Below are 17,173 nucleotides of genomic sequence, written 5' to 3'. Positions count from 1 at the left end.
TAATTTGGCAGGAATTAACTTCCGGTATGGTTCTGCTTTTTTCGCTTGGCAAGTTCCTCGTCATAGAAATGCACGCACTAGACTCGAGTGCTTTATATTTACTTTTTTAACTCATTATGTTTTCATGTTTTCTGTATTGTTGTTGTTTTAAAATACGCGTAAAAGTAAATGTTGAAAAACGTATAAATTACAAGATGTGGTCTATATTATTTTATAATTTATTTCACAGAATATTTTGTTGGAATTAGTTATCCTATATATTCAATGGACATTAAAGGTATACAAATAAGACAAAATCCAGTTTGTGTACAAATCCACGTCGAAACCATAGAGTTTAATGTGCAATGTTTTCTATTCACTCCAGATCTACGTCGCCTCTGGTTTACGTGCTCGTGCGTCCCTCGCGAGACCGACGCGCTACATAAATCTCGTAGTGATGGCTGCGCCGCCTGATGCCGAGAGTTTGGAGTCTCGTATCAGTGAGTATTTTAAACTTATCTTACTGAGCCAGCGTTGTCTGCAGACCTGCACACTCACACATTATTAACCGGAGATAGTTTTTAATGAAATGACAGCCGAGCTGCAGCAGCGCGGGTCCCAGCGAGAGGGGACTCGGACTCGGACCCTGCCGTCACATCCAGGATGCTAACCTAGCTGTGGGGCTGCTGTGCCTGGCAGCTGTCAACTCACAACACAGCCAGGTGCAGCTTTAGCTTTACGGCTCGATAGCCCGACCAGGCAGTGGGCGAAGCGACCGCGGCGGCCCCGTCTCTAGTCGCAGGAGTGAAATGATGAAATAATGTCAAAGCGCTGAGGCGACAGGAGAAAGTCCGAGACGAGGCAGTGGCACAGAGCCACCACGGACAGCCAGCTAGCTAACGTTAGCACCTGCCCTGTTTATGACTGTGCGCGGTGGCTGCTGCTGCTGCTGAGGGTATGTGGCACTGACTGGATGCATTTTAATCATGCAGCCACTCAGGAAGCCTGTGTGCACTCTGTGACTTTCTTGTGTCTTTTAATTCAAGTTTTGTCTGTTAAAAAATGAGGCAGTTTCGGTAACAACATGCTCAACTATTGTAAAAAATTAAATAAAATCATGGATGTAAATATGCAAAAACAGAATCAAATCTCAGTCTAAAAGACACAGTTATTACACGCATGCAGCTGCCAATGTAATCCTGTTTAAAATTAATACAACATTAAACTGAAAAACTGTCAAATTTAAAAAGGTGTGCAATAAATCCTACCTTCATGGGGGGGTCGTGGTTTTGTTGAAACTATTGTGATTTTGTTTATAAATTGTATTAAATTGGACTAAGAGTTGTTTTCAATTGTGTCATCCCCCACTGATACAAATAGGCTACATTAGATTGAGACAGGTGTACCTTAGTGGCACCTCAGTGTTGAGACTGTAACTGAATGGGTAGAGGTGTGCAATAACAAAGAGTAGGAGTAACAATGCAATAGCAATGCAAATTTTAATTGGAAAATGTGCTTTTAATATAACAACAGTAGTGCAACCAAAATCCTAGACACCTGTGTTCTGATATCATCTGTGGTTTGACATCCCATTCGTTGACATTTCAGACAGAGCCACAAACCCACTCAACAGAGACACTGACTGGAGCAGCATCCATGCCTTCTGTGACCAGCTCAACAATGATTTGGAGGGGTAAGAGGAGCACTGTGTGGCCAGGACAGAGTTTGTGGCTAATTTCTTAATTATGATATTATGATCGGGTTATTACTGAGTCAAGTTTAAGTAATTTCACTTGGGTTGTCTTCCCTGCTTAAAATAAAGTTAATAAATAATAAAATTATTAATTAAAATTTAGTTCTCTCTGCTTGTTACAACTGAAGACTGTTACGTGTGTGTGAGATATTTTGAAAAGCCATCACATAAGTCACACCTTCCTCAGAGGTGAGGAAAATTGCATCATGTTTTCTGTTTAGGGAATGAAACAATCCTGACACTTCACAGCAGTTACTCTCAAGTATTTTAGTAATTATTTGAGGGTTATATAGAAAATGTGCTCTGATGTATCAGCATTCAGTATTTTCTTTTCTAACCATGAAAACAATAATGAGAGTGTGACTAACGTTACAGACCTCAGCTGGCCACCAGGCTCCTGGCCCACAAGATCCAGTCTCCACAGGAATGGGAGGCTATGCAAGCCCTGCTGGTGAGTTCAGATGATACTATTACTACTAATAATAACAGTACATTTTATGTATAGAACACATTTCATACGAGAAATGGAGCATAAAGTGCTTTTTTATTTTTATCATTTTGTTTCATCACAAGGTTCTGGAGACGTGTATGAAAAATTGTGGAAAGAGGTTTCATAATGAAGTGGGCAAGTTTCGATTTCTTAATGAACTCATCAAAGTAGTTTCTCCAAAGGTAAGACTTTCCTATTGTCTCTGTGTGATATATATATATATATATTTTAAATATTATTAATGTATGTGTAAATCACTGATGTTGTTCTCATTCTCCCACCCAGTACCTGGGCTCACGGTCACCAGAGCCGGTAAAAAAGAAGGTCCTGGAGTTGATCTATAGCTGGACATTGGGGTTGCCTGATGAGGCCAAGATCTCCGATGCCTATCAGATGCTGAAAAAACAGGGTGAGAGTCTGTCTGTCTGCTTTCAGATAAATGGAAAATGGCAACTTCTGAAGTCGGTATCGGTCCCATTAATTGCTTTGACATTCATAATGGCAGGGCTCCAGACTAACATTTTACACTAGGAGCACAGTGGCCCCCAATTCAAATTTTAGGAGCACAAGCAGAAGATTTAGGGGTGCACACTACAAAGCAAAGCAGGGGGGCAGTCTGGAGCCCTGAATGGTCATGGAAATGAAAGTCTACAGTAATAAGAAAGGTTGACAAGCATTTAACCCTTTGGCCTGTTCTTCTGTTTGTAAATCAGGTATTATCAAACAAGACCCAGAGCTACCACCTGACAAACTACTGAACCTCCCTCCACCCAGACCCAAGAATGCTATTTTTGAAGATGAGGAGAAGTCAAAGGTGAGCATTAAAAAAAAAAAAAAAATCTTTTGCAGCATGAGAAAAAATGTGACCAGACTGTTCACTCATATTTCACCATGTGAACTTTGGCTGTCTGCTCCGTCAGATGCTCTCTCGCCTGTTGAATAGCTCACACCCTGAGGACTTGAAAGCCGCCAACAAACTCATTAAGGAAATGGTCCAAGAGGTAAACCTCTTTCCTACTCCTTTTATAAATTGCACTTTCCTGTTATACATTAACTATGCTGCCACTTTTTTTCGTAGCTCTGCAGAACCTTGTGTGTGTGATTTTTTAACAAAAGGAGTAAAATATCAAAGCGCTGCACTCATGGCAGGAACATTAACTGAGTGAGGAAATGGGTCGGCTGCCCTGAGGGGGGGAGGGTTGTGTGTCACTGGCAGAGTGAACCAGCAGGAGTTGAGGGTAAATTTGTCCTGATTTATGGGATCGGAGGAGCTGCTCTTTGCTTTTCTCCCTGGACTTTTCTCACAGCCTCTCTCTGACCCTGCTGCTCTTCAGCATTTATGATCATTTTATATATAAGTGCACGTGTTTGTGGTTACAGCCTGCCATCTGTGCCATCTGTAAATGCATCCCATGTCTGTCTAGGATCAGAGGCGGGCAGAGAAAGTATCCAAGCGGGTGAACGCCATCCAGGAGGTGAACGAGAGCGTCACTCTGCTGACTCAGCTCCTACAGGACTACGACAGCACTAACCAGAGCAACGCTGAACTGGTACAGGTGAGCCGTGACAGACGCCACTAACTAGAAGGAGATTTGGTCAATTCAGTTATCAAATCAGTCATTTGTAAGCATTTCATCTGATGTGTGTGTGTGTGTGTGTCTGTGTGTGTTTGGTCAGGACCTGTACCAACGCTGTGAGAAAATGAGACCTACATTGTTCAGACTGGCCAGTGACACAGAGGACAACGATGAGGCTCTGGGTGAGTGTTGACTTCATCCAACTGTCATTAAATGTAAAGTGATGATCTCCTTTTGTTTATTCACAATTTACATAATTATCTTTTAGCGTCTTTGCTCTGTATGTTGTGTATTTGTCCTGAACAGAAAAATATCTCATACCTTGTAATGGAAAGCTGTTGCCAGTCAGTGTTACATCATCCATCCATCCATCACCACTCTTTGTTTCCGCAGCGGAGATCCTGCAGGCCAACGACAGCTTGACTCACGTCATCAACCTCTACAAACAGCAGGTGAAGGGCGAGATAGTGAACGGCAACAACACATTAAACGCACAGAAACAAACAGGTGGGTGAGGCAGCGGGCACAAACAAACGCTGACAGCGCTTCGTAAATGTAAATGGATTTAGGGAGACGTACTTTGTTTTTGTCGTTGGTGTTTCGATGTTGAAATGAACTGGCTTGAATTGTCCCCTGCAGGAGGAACAGCACTGCTAGACCTGTCAGGTTTGGACACATCACCCCAGTCGCCGCCATCCTTCCCAGAATTTCCCACCCCAACAGATAGCCTCAACGCCCCCTCGCAGGAAATGGGGATAAGTCTCCTTGACGACGAGCTCATGTCACTCGGTAAGAGCATATATATATCAGCATATCTAATATTTGTTGTTGTTGAATTTAAAAGTATTCAAATACACTCTGAACACTCTGTGGAGACTATCAGAAAAAGTCCCAAGTTTAAATTGGAGAGAAAAGTTGTTATTTTATTATTTTCATCCTAAATGGAGCTGCCACTCTTTGTGCTTCCCACAGGCTTAAGTGAAGGAACGCACACCTCGAACCCTCCATCACAACCGGAGGACTCCACAGCCTGGGACTCCTTCCAGGTGAGCGCAGGGAGAATTCAGTTAATGTTATAACAGTGTTAGATTACATCATTTGTCAAACACACAGTTTCTAATTCCTGTTAGAGAGCGTAACAGCGCTTAAAGGGATACTTCACCCAAAATCAATAATTCACCAATTGTCTACTCACCGTCATGCCAAGGAAGGGTTGGGAGAACTTTCGGAGTTATCAAAACGCCTTTGGAGTTCCAGGGGGGGTCCGGCTGGCAACGGGTTTTCATATAATGGCGGCGGATAGAGTTCACTTTTGAATCGTCCAAAACACACACTATGAAACATCCAAATACCTCCATACTGCTCGTCCGTACTGACCCAAGTGTTCTGAAAAAAAAATTTGTTGTTTTTAGGCCTTGTTGTAGTAGTAGCTCCCAGTGGCTCTGTTGATGTTTGTGCACATGCACGAGATTTGCTGCGAGATGTGCGTTTGTCGTTGTAAACCATTGGATGTACGATGTAAACACAGAACAACATCTTGCAGCAAATCTCGCGCATGCGCACAAACATCAACAGAGCCACTGGGAGCTAATACTACAACATCCTCTGTTCTGGGGATTTGGGCACATTTTTGGGTGGCACTACCCACACATTAAGCTCTGTTGTTCATTCATGATTAATCAGGCTTTCCAATGATATAAAATACAACACCAGTTGGTTTTACTAAAGGGGGGAAATTACTGAGTGAAATAACGTTTCCGAACTTTTTTTTTTTGAGGAGTTCAGTATTTTCTCACACGCTGTCTGTTTGCAGTCGTCTGACAGCATAGACACGGACACCCCTGCAGCACCCAGTCTCCTCCTGAGTCCAGACCCACCCTCCCACTCTCAGCCCCTCTCGTCCGGCTCCACCCCCGGGAACTCGGCCCTGGATGAGCTGGACCTGCTGGGGAAGACGCTGCTGCAGCAGTCCCTGCCTCCGGAGGGCCTGCAGGTCAAATGGTATTTAACAAACACTGTTCCTACAATGTTGCATTACTGCGAGGAACAGCCCGCAGACAGCCTTGATATTTTCTGTTTGTTTTGCTCCGCTTCAAAGCGAGTCTATTTAGAGTCATGGAGATATGATGTCAAGAAAGATAATTTTCTCATTCACAGCTTGTTTTCCTTTACACACGACAGTGCCTTTTTCAAAGGAAGGCACAGAGACAGTGAAATATTCAGTCTGACATTAAAAAAGTGATTGCTGTTCTGATTTTATCAGTATCTCCCTTTTTAAATTGATTTCAGTTCAGACTGTTATAGTTGAAGGGCGCAAATTGTTGATGTTTTTGCTTCTAGGGACAAACAACAATCCAAACCAACGCTGAGAGATCTGCAGAGTAAGTCTGGGGCCAGCATCACCCCCGGCCCCATCCCAACCATTGCCTCTGAAGATCCTGCACCTCATCTCAACTCTCAGCCCGGCCTCGGAGCCACGTTGCTGGACATGTCCCCGACTCACTCTGAAGCTCCTGCTGCGGAAGTCACCCTGACTGATGTTTTTGTACCGCTAGAATCCATTAAGCCCAGTAAGTAAATGGAGGTCACTTGATATCTGTACGCTCCTGCCCACCTGGGAGTACGTTTGTATGGGTTTATTAAATAAATACCCTTCTCCTGTTTCTCTCTCCATCTTTTTCACAGGTAGTCTGTTACCTGTGACTGTGTTTGACGGACACAGTCTGCGGGTTCTCTTTCACTTTGCCCTCGACTCGCCTCCGTCTCGCCCCGATGTGCTGGTGGTGATCATCTCCATGCTGTCCTCGGCCCCCGTCCCCGTCACCAACATAAACTTTGAGACGACGGCTCCAAAGGTCAGCAGTGAGAAAGTTCACAGCCTTTGTCCTCCCATTGGATCCAGCGTGTTAGCTCCTCAGCTGGCGTTGATAAGAGCTCATCTTGTAAAAACATGATTATGAAACCACTGCGACTTGATACCGTCTCAGTAAAGGCAATGTTGTTTTCATTTGTTGACTGCAGTCTATGGCAGTGAAGCTGCAGCCCCCATCAGGAACAGAGCTCCCAGCTTTCAACCCCATCCTTCCTCCTGCCGCTGTCACACAGATCCTGCTGCTGGCTAACCCCAACAAGGTAAGATCCAACTATCTACACACAAGGGGGCTGGAAGAGAAACAGTGAAGGTGCTTTGATGAAAATCACTCCAGACTACAAAGTCTGTCATGTCTGTTTTAAATGTGACGTTACTTTGAACACTATCAAAGTATCTTCACAGCAGAGTTGTATTACATGACACGTTTGATCAGCCGACACCCACAGCCAGACATTAAATGTCTGAGATGAAATAATACCTATAAAAAATATCCTGCAAACTTTGTAACTTTTCTGTGTGCGACAGATTTCAGCCCTCAGGTGGGTTGGACAGTGGCGCTTTCTATAAAACTGACGAGAATAAATTAAATGACATACAAATTACAAAACAAACGGTGAAAGACAAATGATATTTCTTTAGCTCCAATTAGTCTATTAAAATGTGGAACTTGTACATCGTAATGCCACTGACTAGTCAGTTTTTCCTTTCAGCCAAGGTTGTCTCTGGACTTTAAACCATGTACCTGTCCATCTCTCCTACTCTGTGTGTGTGTCTTTAGGAGAAAGTGCAGCTGCAGTACAGACTAACCTTCACCATGGGAGAGCAGGAGCACAGCGAGAGCGGCGGTCTAGAACAGTTTCCTTCTCCGGAGACGTGGGGGAACCTATAGCATTTAAACACAACCAACCTGACAGACTCTCTGCTTTCAGACTCAGCTTCCTTCTAAACCAACTCACTCTGCATAAGCCCCTCTTTTTCCTTTGTAATTACATTGTACTTTCTTTGATTGATATTGATTGTTTTCCTTGGATTACGCTCATGCTCAGTCCGTGTAACGTGTGTATGCTTTGCTCTAAATGAGTCATGTATGTCTAGGTCTAGTCTGCTGTATGTGGCTGCTTTAAAACAAACCTGCGACCGCTTCCTCAAAGTCGTTGCAGTCTTGTCATCTTTTGAACAAACAGTGCTACGAAGGAAGAAAACTACAACAAATGTGTGGGTATTTGCTCATTTGGTGTGCTTGTTTTTGTTTAGTTTTCTTTCCAGCTCGGGCACAAAGTCATTTAAGAATCCATTATCAGTTGCGTTTACCTTCACCTCTGCATGCTCTGCCAACACCGGACACAATGCTTGCAAAATCCAGCACACCCGGAGACAAAGAACATAAACATTACATAGACACAGGCCATCTTAGTTTGCAAATCAAAGCTCTACTTAATCAACTTTTGTGACGCGTTAATATAAGGTATTTCTTTGGCGATGACTGAGTCCACTTTTTCATTAAGTCAGAATTGTTTTGTTTCCCTGTCTCGTCCTCATCTCCTGTAAAAAGCAAATATTACTGTAACATCAGAGTTGTGTATTATCTGCCATATGTGCCTATTTTGCAGTTCTTAATTTACATTTCAGTGCAATTTTGGACAGATTTGTTTTTCTCATCTGTTACATGTCAGTTGTATTAGGTCTGCAGTTTGTCTTGGACATACATCATAACCTTATATTCTTAATATATTCAGTAGGATATGAGTTAATTTTTTCTTTAGCTTGTGATTTAAGTGAATATTTTAGCATTTATCGGGTAAAGGTGATTATCAAACACTTGAGCATATGCAAACTGAGCGGCACACAGGTGCTCATGAGAGCAGTGTCTGTCTCCAACATGTCCAACTTGTTCCAACAGTCTGCGATGCATGTCAGCCACGCTGATCACTTCCTCCTCCCCCCTACAGGCTCTGTCACATTCCACTGCACTAATCTCCAATACGACTGCTCTGTAAATATCAATGACGGCAGTTCTGTTGTGTACATTTGACTTGTGCAATGTGCATGAGCATAACACTGGTAAAATATTCCAACTGGGTAATAAAGGTTTTTTTTTTCTCTGTGATCTTGTGTCTGTGTAACGGTTTCTGGCTCCTCAAACAAATACCCAAAGCTCTCATCCAACTCTACAATGTCAGTGTCAAGGATTTCAAGACCACACAATGATACACTGAAGAGCTTTATTAAACATAAGAACAAACTGTAAAAAGGGACTTGCTACTAGGAAGATATCAATTACAGCAGCAAAGACTCCACCACATTGGGGATAAACTGAATAAGGCTGGCTATGGCAGGCTGTAGAATAGTTTGTTAGAAAGAAAAAGAAAAGCTCATTTACATGCACATGACTCAAACTAGTGTAATCACTACACAAAGCTCCAGCAGAGTTGCCTCTACAAGGCCTAAATTAATATCTATGTCTGAAAAGCAACAATCCCACTATAGAAGAAAAATATTGAACCCCTTGCTCAAGATACATCAGGGTCCTTCAGTAATTCAAACTGATCTTGTGGTGTACAAAGTTTCAAATCCAAAAATAAAGATATTGACCCTAAAACTGAAACAAGCTTACATACAAAAATTTATTTCAGCACCTACCTTTGGGGAAAATCAGGTAGTCTATAAATCCTCTGTAGCAGCTCACATGGAGAGGCTCACAATACAAAAAAAAAGCATGTTTTTGTACAAAGATCCTATTTTCAGGACAATCGAAAGTCTAAAGTGAACTAACACATACAAGCTTCTGTCGAACTGAAAAACTAATGGTGATTAACTTAAAAAAAGTCAAAACCACAGAGGGATGACCACTTATAAATGACCTGGGAACCCGTCTTAATGGTTTAAACCCAGGTTAATGCTGACAACTCCACTCAGTGCACCAATGTGTTGCAACCCTGACAAGCTCTTGACTGATTGACTGACTGATTTTGAAACTGTGAGTGTAGTGTGTGTTGTGCTGAGTGTGACGGACAACATTACTTTCTCCCTGAGGAGGGAGGCGGTGGTGGAGGGGCAAACTGAAAAGGCGAGTGCCCCATCAGGCCCATCATGGGCTGGGGAGGGTTGAACTGCTGGGCCATCAGAGGCTGGGGGGCCGACGACGGGGCCGGGGCCGGCACCTGCCCCGCTCCACCACCGCCTGAACCAGATGTGGCCCTGGAGCTGCTGCTGCTGCTGCTGTTGTTCTGGTACTGGTCGTACGAGTTGGAGGTGGAACTGTAGCTGCGTCCTCCGTCTCTGCTGCTGCGATCTCTGTACGAGGAGGACGAGGAGGTGCGGTCTCCGTCCCGGCTGCTGCCAACGCGGCTGTCTCGACTGTCGCGGCTGTAGTTGCTGCTGCTGCTGCGGCTGTCTTTGGAGCTGCTGCCCCCGGCAGAGCGCATTCGTCGGTCACACTCGTCCTGGTACATCAGGTTGGGATTGTTGGAATTGGAGCCGCCGCCACGGAAGCGGGAGCGGCCACCTGGAAATGACAGGAGAGAGGGAACACATGAAGACTGATTGTATAACAAGTCCACACTTATCTGATCCAGACCGACGTGTCCCTCACCTCCTCCGCCTCCTCCACGTCCAGTGTCGACCAGCTGCAGCAGTTTGGGGTTGATGGCCTGTCGGGCCTCCTCCAGGACCCGGATCAGCTCGCGGGCCTGGCGGAGGTTCCCCGGGGTGAAGAAGGTGTAGGCGGTGCCTTTGTTGGTGCTGCGGGCCGTGCGGCCGATGCGATGGATGTAATCCTCTGATGAGCTGGGATAATCATAATTGATGACAAACTTGACATCCTCCACATCTTGACGTGAGAGGCAGCGGTGGGTTTGAGAAGGGAGTGGTGTGATGGGATCAGTTACAGGGATGGAAAAGAGAAAAACAGAGTCAGAACAGAACTGACACTGGTTGAGAAATTGATCAAGTCTATCCATTCATGAATTTTAGGTTTTGTGCTTTTGAAACTGGCAACATTCAGACAGACAATACCTGGGAGACAGCCATTATCCTCTGAAAACATCACTTACCTGTCCTGTGAGCAACTATTTGTAAGATACACAATTAGAAAATTAATTTACTTACCATGCCAATTACAAAACAGGGCTCAATAATCTAGTATAATAATTAAGTGCTTGCACACATGCAAATGGGGTTACGTGCAGCCAAAGGTACTGATCAACTGAACTGAGTGATGAAAACATTACAGTGGTCTGCTCAAGAATTTAGACATTAAGTAAAACAGGAGAAACCAATTATGAGAAGCAAGTGAGCCTGAACTTTAACCTCAACATTCTTGTTTTTCAGACACATTCAGCTAATATTAATGGTTTAAGAATCAACTGAGAAAGTTCATTTCTTTTAGGGAAAGTCTGTTCGTACAAATTGGAGGTCTGTTTCTCATTACAGTTGACAAAGGGCTCAGAAAACACTGCTGATTACATAGAAGGAGGGGTTTTGTTTTGGAAGCATAATGATGAAGGCTGGCAGAGGAGAAGATGAGGAAGGGAGGGAGGGAGGGGTGAGGCTCCGTACTTACCCTTGTCAGAGATTTAGTGATGACTTACAAAGTCACCCCCTCTGTCCCCCCTACCCCTCACCAGTCCTGGGAGGTCTGCAGGGGTAGGAGGAGAGGGCACAGGACAAAAAGCAGTCCCTTCTCCCACCTCGCCACTCCTCCACAACACTCCCAAAGCTGGACACTGTGTGGGCCAGAGCTCCAGCCGCACTGAGCTGGGACGCCGTCCTACCCTACTGCTATTTGTGCCTCTTCATGTCCCCCAGACTTTCACTGAACTGGAGACGGGACTGCTGGATTATGCTGTAGAGCAAGGTGATAGGGTGTAGAGGCCTTTACTGGATTATTTCATGTAACCTTCAAGGACTCACTCTGCCATTTCTTACATTACTGGTGGGTAGAACGGCAGATTTTCTTGCAGGCTTTTTGGGGGGTCTTTGATTGGTGTAGCTTGTTCCCAATGCCCAGGCCACTTCCAAAGGCAGTGATATCATAGAGCCCAGCTTCTCAAATTTAGTAACAAGAAACAGACGCTATGGAGAAGATGTGTGGAAGGCTTTCTGTAACGGGGATTTGACAGTGGGCTCCGCTAGAGAATTTGACTCCTGGCAGTTTGTGCTAGTCCTTATGGGTGGGGGGGTTTAGCAAGATAGTCATCAAAAGCTGGTGAGTTGTTTACAGACATAACTGGTGGTTGGGTATGATACACAAAGAAAAATTCAAAGGACACACAGTGGGTTTGGGGATAAGAGGCAAGAGGACGAAAAAGGACAGGAGAGGTCAGAAAAGGACTGAGGAAAAAAACACAAAGGTAAGAGTGTACAAGATAGGAGGTTGAAGAGGGAGGGTGGTAGAAGGGGACGGTTGGTGGAAAGAAATCGAGAAAATAAATGAATGAGAGAGGAAGAGAAGAGGGAGAGAAGTGGTGACGACAGAGAATGACAGCGGGAAAAAGAGAGATGGTGTGTGAGAAAGAGGGAAACCAGGGACAGAGAAGAACTAGAGTGAAAGAGCGGGAAATCGATTATAGATAGGTGGCTCCTCCAGGCCAGGACTCCTGCCAGCCAGGACCAGACATGACGTCCGCAGAGGGAGAGGCCGGCCGGCACAGCCAGTGGTGGGGGGTGTCAGGGGCTGGCATCAGGGGGCAGTTCAGAGGGGAGCCTCCAGCATAGACGTCCATGCTCGGCTCTGGCTGCTTCCCAACCTCACTTCCTGGCAGTTGTCTGTTTCTCTGTCTTCTGGTAGCGCACCACTGTATCTCAGCTTTGCAAAAACTTTTGTATCGTCTATGTAAGAGTAAGATCTGCAGGACCAATTTAGGTACAAATTTTGTTGTCCAAAGTATGGTATTGGGAATGGAAAATCTATCTCCTCAAGGGGCTGCGCGGCAAAGTTTTCGTAATCCATATCCCATCAAAAAATAAATACAGATATTGAAAACTTGTCAAATGTCACTGGGTGAATCTGAATCGATCTAATGTTGTGGTGCGTCACTGTGATGATGGCATGGGAAAGTCGAGCCCGGCCTCCTCCACACCGCCCTCTTCGCCCTCTCACCTGACAGCCGCCCCCGACCATAGGATCAAATTTGGAAGCCCAGCAGCATCCCGCGCTTGCCTCCCCCCCCCCCATGTCGCCCAGGGAGCCAGTGTCCTGGAAGGGGGGAGAGATTTGTTTGCGGGCACTGTTCTAGGTTTTCGGCAGAGATGGCTGTGTCTGGGACTGATTAATCAGGCCGTCTCTCTCCCCAAAGTCAGCTTTCGATTTGTCATGCCTAGGTCCGGCTGCAGGCTCCCGTGGGCCTGTGTGCTTCTAGTTGCCGGAAGAGAGACTTGGAAACAAAAAAACAAACAAACAAAAACAAAATGAAAAGAAAACAAATGAACATAGAATTAGGTTAAAGGTCGATTGCCATCCTGTAAGGGGCTACTTCTCTAGCCTCACCCCTTACATTGTCACACTTTATTCAACATCATTCCTACGTTTCGTGTTTCTCAGTGTAATTCAACAGAGAAAAGTGCCTAAGATCTGCACAGGAAGTCCTGCTTCAAATATGATGCTTGTTAGATACACCTGTTATCTCGGAAGCATCATATGCCGCTTAAGAAAAGCAAATCGGTATGTGTTTGTGGTTGATGTTTAACCGTATAACTACTGTAAATAAACATGCAGTGAAAAGCCTGATTATTATACTAATCATTGCTCATATTATTCTTATATTAAATGGTGGAGTATCTTGTGCGTGTACCATATCAGTGTTTGGTTATTCTGAGGAAATTATTTGCTCTGCACTTAAGCACACAGGACATACCCAAACCACGTGAGGCCACGTCAGTAGCGATGAGGATGGGAGCTTTGCCGCTACGGAACTCTGCAACACCAGACAAAATGATAGATAAATGAGAGCAGAGAGACAACGTCCAAGAAAAGGGAACAATATTGTAGGTCACTGCAGTTTGAATGTCAGTGTGTAAGTACCTGACAACACCCAGTCTCTCTCTGGCTGACTCTTATCTCCATGAATACACATGGCAGGCCACCTTACGGAAAAAAAAACAGCATCCAGTCAGACATTGTTTTGACCAGTTCCACACAGAACAATATTACAGCTGGAATGAGTTAAAGCAGAAGTGAGTGGTCCGGTCGTTTTCGCTAATGCTGCGTTCCAGGCAGGCTTTTGAAATCGTAAATTACAGCTTCAAGTCACAACTTACGACTTTGTAGCGTTCCAGGCAACCCACTCGTGTTTTTCCGACCTGTTTTACCGGTGAAAGTCACTATAACGGCCACTCGTAACTTCCGACCGGTGAACTCGTACCAGATCGAACTGGTACCACTTCACGGTCGGAAAAATACGAGTTTCCTTGAACGCACCATAACAGTCCTCGTCCCTACGTCACCACATTCACGGCGTTCCTTGGCTGCACACACAGCCCTGCATGCCGTTATCTCTACTCATTGGATAAAAAATGTAGGATACGATAAATGTTTTCTCTTCGGCTCAGAGCAGAGCAGAGGGACTGAGAGACCCGTGTTTCAGTCCAAACACTCTATGTAAGTGATTGCTGTCGGAAGATATAACTATTTAAGACTTATATTAACACAAATATATCACTCACTTCTGCTTTAATTTTACGTAAAAAACTGGAGCTTGTTGATGTGTGCATTCACATCTGCTACATATAGTATATACTCACCCATCACGTCTCATTCTGCGTGTGAGGTCATCACATCGTTTCTTGGTCTCCACAAAGATGATGGTTTTGTTCTCTTTTTCAGCCATGATCTCCTCCATCAGCTGGATCAACCTGGAAAACGAAAACCAAGTAGATTCCACAATAACTACAAATTATCCATGTAGGTGTCCACCTCCCCAGACAATCGTTAAATCCAGGTGAAAAAGTAGGAAAGACAGAGTGTAAAGGGAAAAGAGTGAGAGGGATAAAACAAACTACGTGACTAAGGCAGGGAAAGAGTGATCGGCTGCTTACTTGTGATCCTTCTCACTCTCCATACAGACATCAACGATCTGTAGGATGTTGTGATTGGCGCTGAGTTCCAGTGCTCCAACATTGATTTGGACATAGTCCTTCAGGAAGTCCTCTGCCAGCTGGCGAACCTCTTTAGGCCAGGTAGCGCTCCACATCAGGGTCTGTCTGTCAGGCTGGGCAAAGAGCACATCAACTTAACAAATTATCACAGACACGTAATAAATGACTGTTCAAACATATGAAAACATAAAGCATAAAACTATCACAGCAGGAATTTATCTGCTGCAAAAAGACTAACACTGGTATTGTTTTCAAAAATAATTTCCGACATCCTCTTGTCAACTTTACCCTGATCTGATCCACAATTTTGCGAATTTGTGGTTCAAAGCCCATGTCCAGCATGCGGTCAGCTTCGTCTAGGACCAGATATGTGCAGCGCCGCAGGTTGGTCTTTCCAGCCTCAAGGAAGTCAATCAAACGACCTGGTGTGGCAATGCAGATCTCAACACCTGAAAGAGATACACTTGATATGAAGTTACGCAACACAAAACCATGTTAGTGTTAATCCAAACAGTGAACACTCCCCACCTCTCTCCAGGTCTCGGATCTGGGGTCCCTTGGGAGCGCCTCCATACACACAAGTGCTTTTGATGCGGGAGGACTTTCCATAGTCATATGCCACCTGCTGGACCTGCTGCGCCAGTTCTCTTGTGGGAGCCAGAACCAAGCACTACAAACCACATGCCACAACACACTGCTTTTAGTTTTAAGACACTTAAATGTTGCATGAAAAACTCTGATATTCCAAAGAAAAAGATTTCTCTTTACGTACAATGGGTCCATCTCCACGCTCCAAGTAGGGCTGGTGGTTGATGTGCACAATTGCAGGCAGGAGATACTGACAAAATAAAAAGAGGAGAGGAGAGTTCAGTGGATTTTGTCGCTGTATAGCTAACTAGAACTGAATATATAAAATCTCTTGCAAATACAGGGATAGGGAAAGATATGTATCTCACCGATAAGGTCTTCCCAGAGCCAGTCTGAGCAATGCCCACCATGTCTCTCCCGCTGAGGGCCAGGGGGAAACCTTGAGCCTGGATGGCTGTGGGCTCCTTGAAGTTCTGCTGCATCAGCACATCCATTACATATTCTATAGAGAGAGAGAGACAGGGTTAAAGTGATGAGTCCTATTAGCAGCTGGTAGCTTTAGATAAGCTTTTACTGTTACACAATTTTGTATGTCCAGACATCCATGTTTGTGCGTGCTTACGGGGAAACTGTGCCTGATGGAAGCTGGTGACAGGCTTTGGGCAGCCTGAGCCCCGAACAGTGATTTCTTTCTTCCTGCGATACTCTTCAAGTTCATACTGCAATCACAAGACAACAGAACTCACAAACCCTCACAGACCAAGAAAGAGAGTGCTGTCACAAAACAACCAAAAAACACTAGTTTTAAGGATCATAAGTTACAGGAGGTTTGCACCATGTGACTACATCTGAATACCATACTGTGATACTCAGCAGCAGGCACACACACCTGGCTCACTCGCTGCACTTCAGTGTGTTCAGAGTAGAAGTTCTTCTCAAACTTGGGGAGCTCGTCCAGGTCCCACCTCTTCTTCCGTAAACGGTCCCCGGGGTTCCCAAACTTCTTCCCCGGCGGGGGTCCACTTCTGCTGGACCCGAAACGAGGGCTCCTGCACAAACCACGACACACACACACACACACACACACACACACACACACACACACACACACACACACACACACACACACACACACACACACACACACACACACACACACACACACACACACACACACACACACACACACACACACACACACACACACACACATATAATATAAAATACTTTGTGCTAGCATTAGCTCACATGCTAAGTGACAGTGTTGCCTGTGCTGCTCACCCTCTGTCACGGCCACGGTCTCTGTCTCTGTCTCCGTACGAGCCTCTCATTGTGAAGACACACTCTCCTCCGGCTGGTCAAGCGCCTCTGTCGTGTTACTGTTTTATCAGCGGACTGTTTTATCTGGGAGAAGTTACTGGGCTTTCTCTCTCTCGCCTGTCGTCACCGGGGCCTCGCTTGAAAAGGACTGTAACGTTAGCTGATTATATCCGACGCTAACCTCTACTTCAGCCAAATGTCTCCAAGAGTACAGCGCTAACTTGGAACAAGGGCTAAAATAAGAAACTGCTGCTTTCTTACAGTCCTGTTGAAAAAACAAATGAGATGAACTCCAACTTCAGTTCAATTAACACAATAATAAAACGCACCGGTGACTGACTGTGCTCAGCTGTGTTGTTGTTGTTAGCTTAGCGTCGCTCAGCCTGCGAGCAGAGGCAGCTGTGATTGGCTGGCAACGAGAAAGCCCCGCCCCCGACCATGATTGACACCCATAATATTACCATCTACCATCCATAAATATTTCATATTTGTATTTATTT

General features: G+C 44.9%; 2 protein-coding genes across 3 annotated transcripts; one reads left to right on the top strand and one right to left on the bottom strand.

Moving 5' to 3' along the window:
- Positions 1-404: 404 nt before the first annotated feature.
- LOC310990294 (ADP-ribosylation factor-binding protein GGA1-like) lies at positions 405-8,733 on the top strand. 2 transcript variants are annotated; one of them, XM_083977620.1, is made up of 17 exons: positions 405-479; positions 1,588-1,672; positions 2,108-2,183; positions 2,306-2,404; positions 2,508-2,631; positions 2,936-3,036; positions 3,143-3,223; positions 3,647-3,778; positions 3,900-3,981; positions 4,193-4,306; positions 4,439-4,588; positions 4,772-4,845; positions 5,613-5,800; positions 6,140-6,369; positions 6,485-6,654; positions 6,821-6,931; positions 7,450-8,733. In XM_083977620.1, the coding sequence occupies exons 1-17, from the start codon at positions 437-439 to the stop codon at positions 7,558-7,560; spliced, it is 1,971 nt and encodes a 656-aa protein (XP_083833746.1). In that variant the 5' UTR covers positions 405-436; the 3' UTR covers positions 7,561-8,733. The 2 variants fall into 2 exon arrangements, with proteins under 2 accessions (XP_083833746.1, XP_083833747.1); XM_083977621.1 differs by lacking the exons at positions 6,821-6,931; positions 7,450-8,733 and having other exon boundaries at positions 6,489-6,623.
- A 154-nt stretch (positions 8,734-8,887) lies between these two features.
- Positions 8,888-17,053, bottom strand: LOC310990315 (putative ATP-dependent RNA helicase DDX17). The gene is made up of 13 exons (XM_083977652.1): positions 16,635-17,053; positions 16,243-16,402; positions 15,976-16,072; positions 15,722-15,855; positions 15,538-15,603; positions 15,294-15,435; positions 15,054-15,214; positions 14,706-14,878; positions 14,412-14,522; positions 13,693-13,754; positions 13,526-13,585; positions 10,264-10,500; positions 8,888-10,176 (listed from the first exon to the last, which is right to left on the bottom strand). The coding sequence occupies exons 1-13, from the start codon at positions 16,682-16,684 to the stop codon at positions 9,689-9,691; spliced, it is 1,941 nt and encodes a 646-aa protein (XP_083833778.1). The 5' UTR covers positions 16,685-17,053; the 3' UTR covers positions 8,888-9,688.
- Between the last annotated feature and the right edge of the window lie 120 nt (positions 17,054-17,173).

The sequence above is a fragment of the Trachurus trachurus genome, assembly GCF_905171665.1.
Source record: "Trachurus trachurus genome assembly, chromosome: 8".
Classification (NCBI taxonomy): Eukaryota; Metazoa; Chordata; class Actinopteri; order Carangiformes; family Carangidae; genus Trachurus; species Trachurus trachurus.
Note: the sequence above shows the minus strand (reverse complement) of the source record. Positions and strands in the feature narration are given on the sequence as shown.

Bases quoted from the DNA above. Each gene is read 5' to 3' on its own strand.
- LOC310990315 (XM_083977652.1), bottom strand. From the start codon at position 16,684: ATGAGAGGCTCGTACGGAGACAGAGACAGAGACCGTGGCCGTGACAGA. The intron at 16,073-16,242 runs GTGTGTGTGCCT...TTGTGATTGCAG, and splicing joins AAGTGCAGCGAGTGAGCCAG to TATGAACTTGAAGAGTATCG. The intron at 10,177-10,263 runs GTGAGGGACACG...TGTCATTTCCAG, and splicing joins ACGTGGAGGAGGCGGAGGAG to GTGGCCGCTCCCGCTTCCGT.
- LOC310990294 (XM_083977620.1), top strand. From the start codon at position 437: ATGGCTGCGCCGCCTGATGCCGAGAGTTTGGAGTCTCGTATCA. The intron at 1,673-2,107 runs GTAAGAGGAGCA...CTAACGTTACAG, and splicing joins CTCAACAATGATTTGGAGGG to ACCTCAGCTGGCCACCAGGC. The intron at 4,307-4,438 runs GTGGGTGAGGCA...TGTCCCCTGCAG, and splicing joins AAACGCACAGAAACAAACAG to GAGGAACAGCACTGCTAGAC.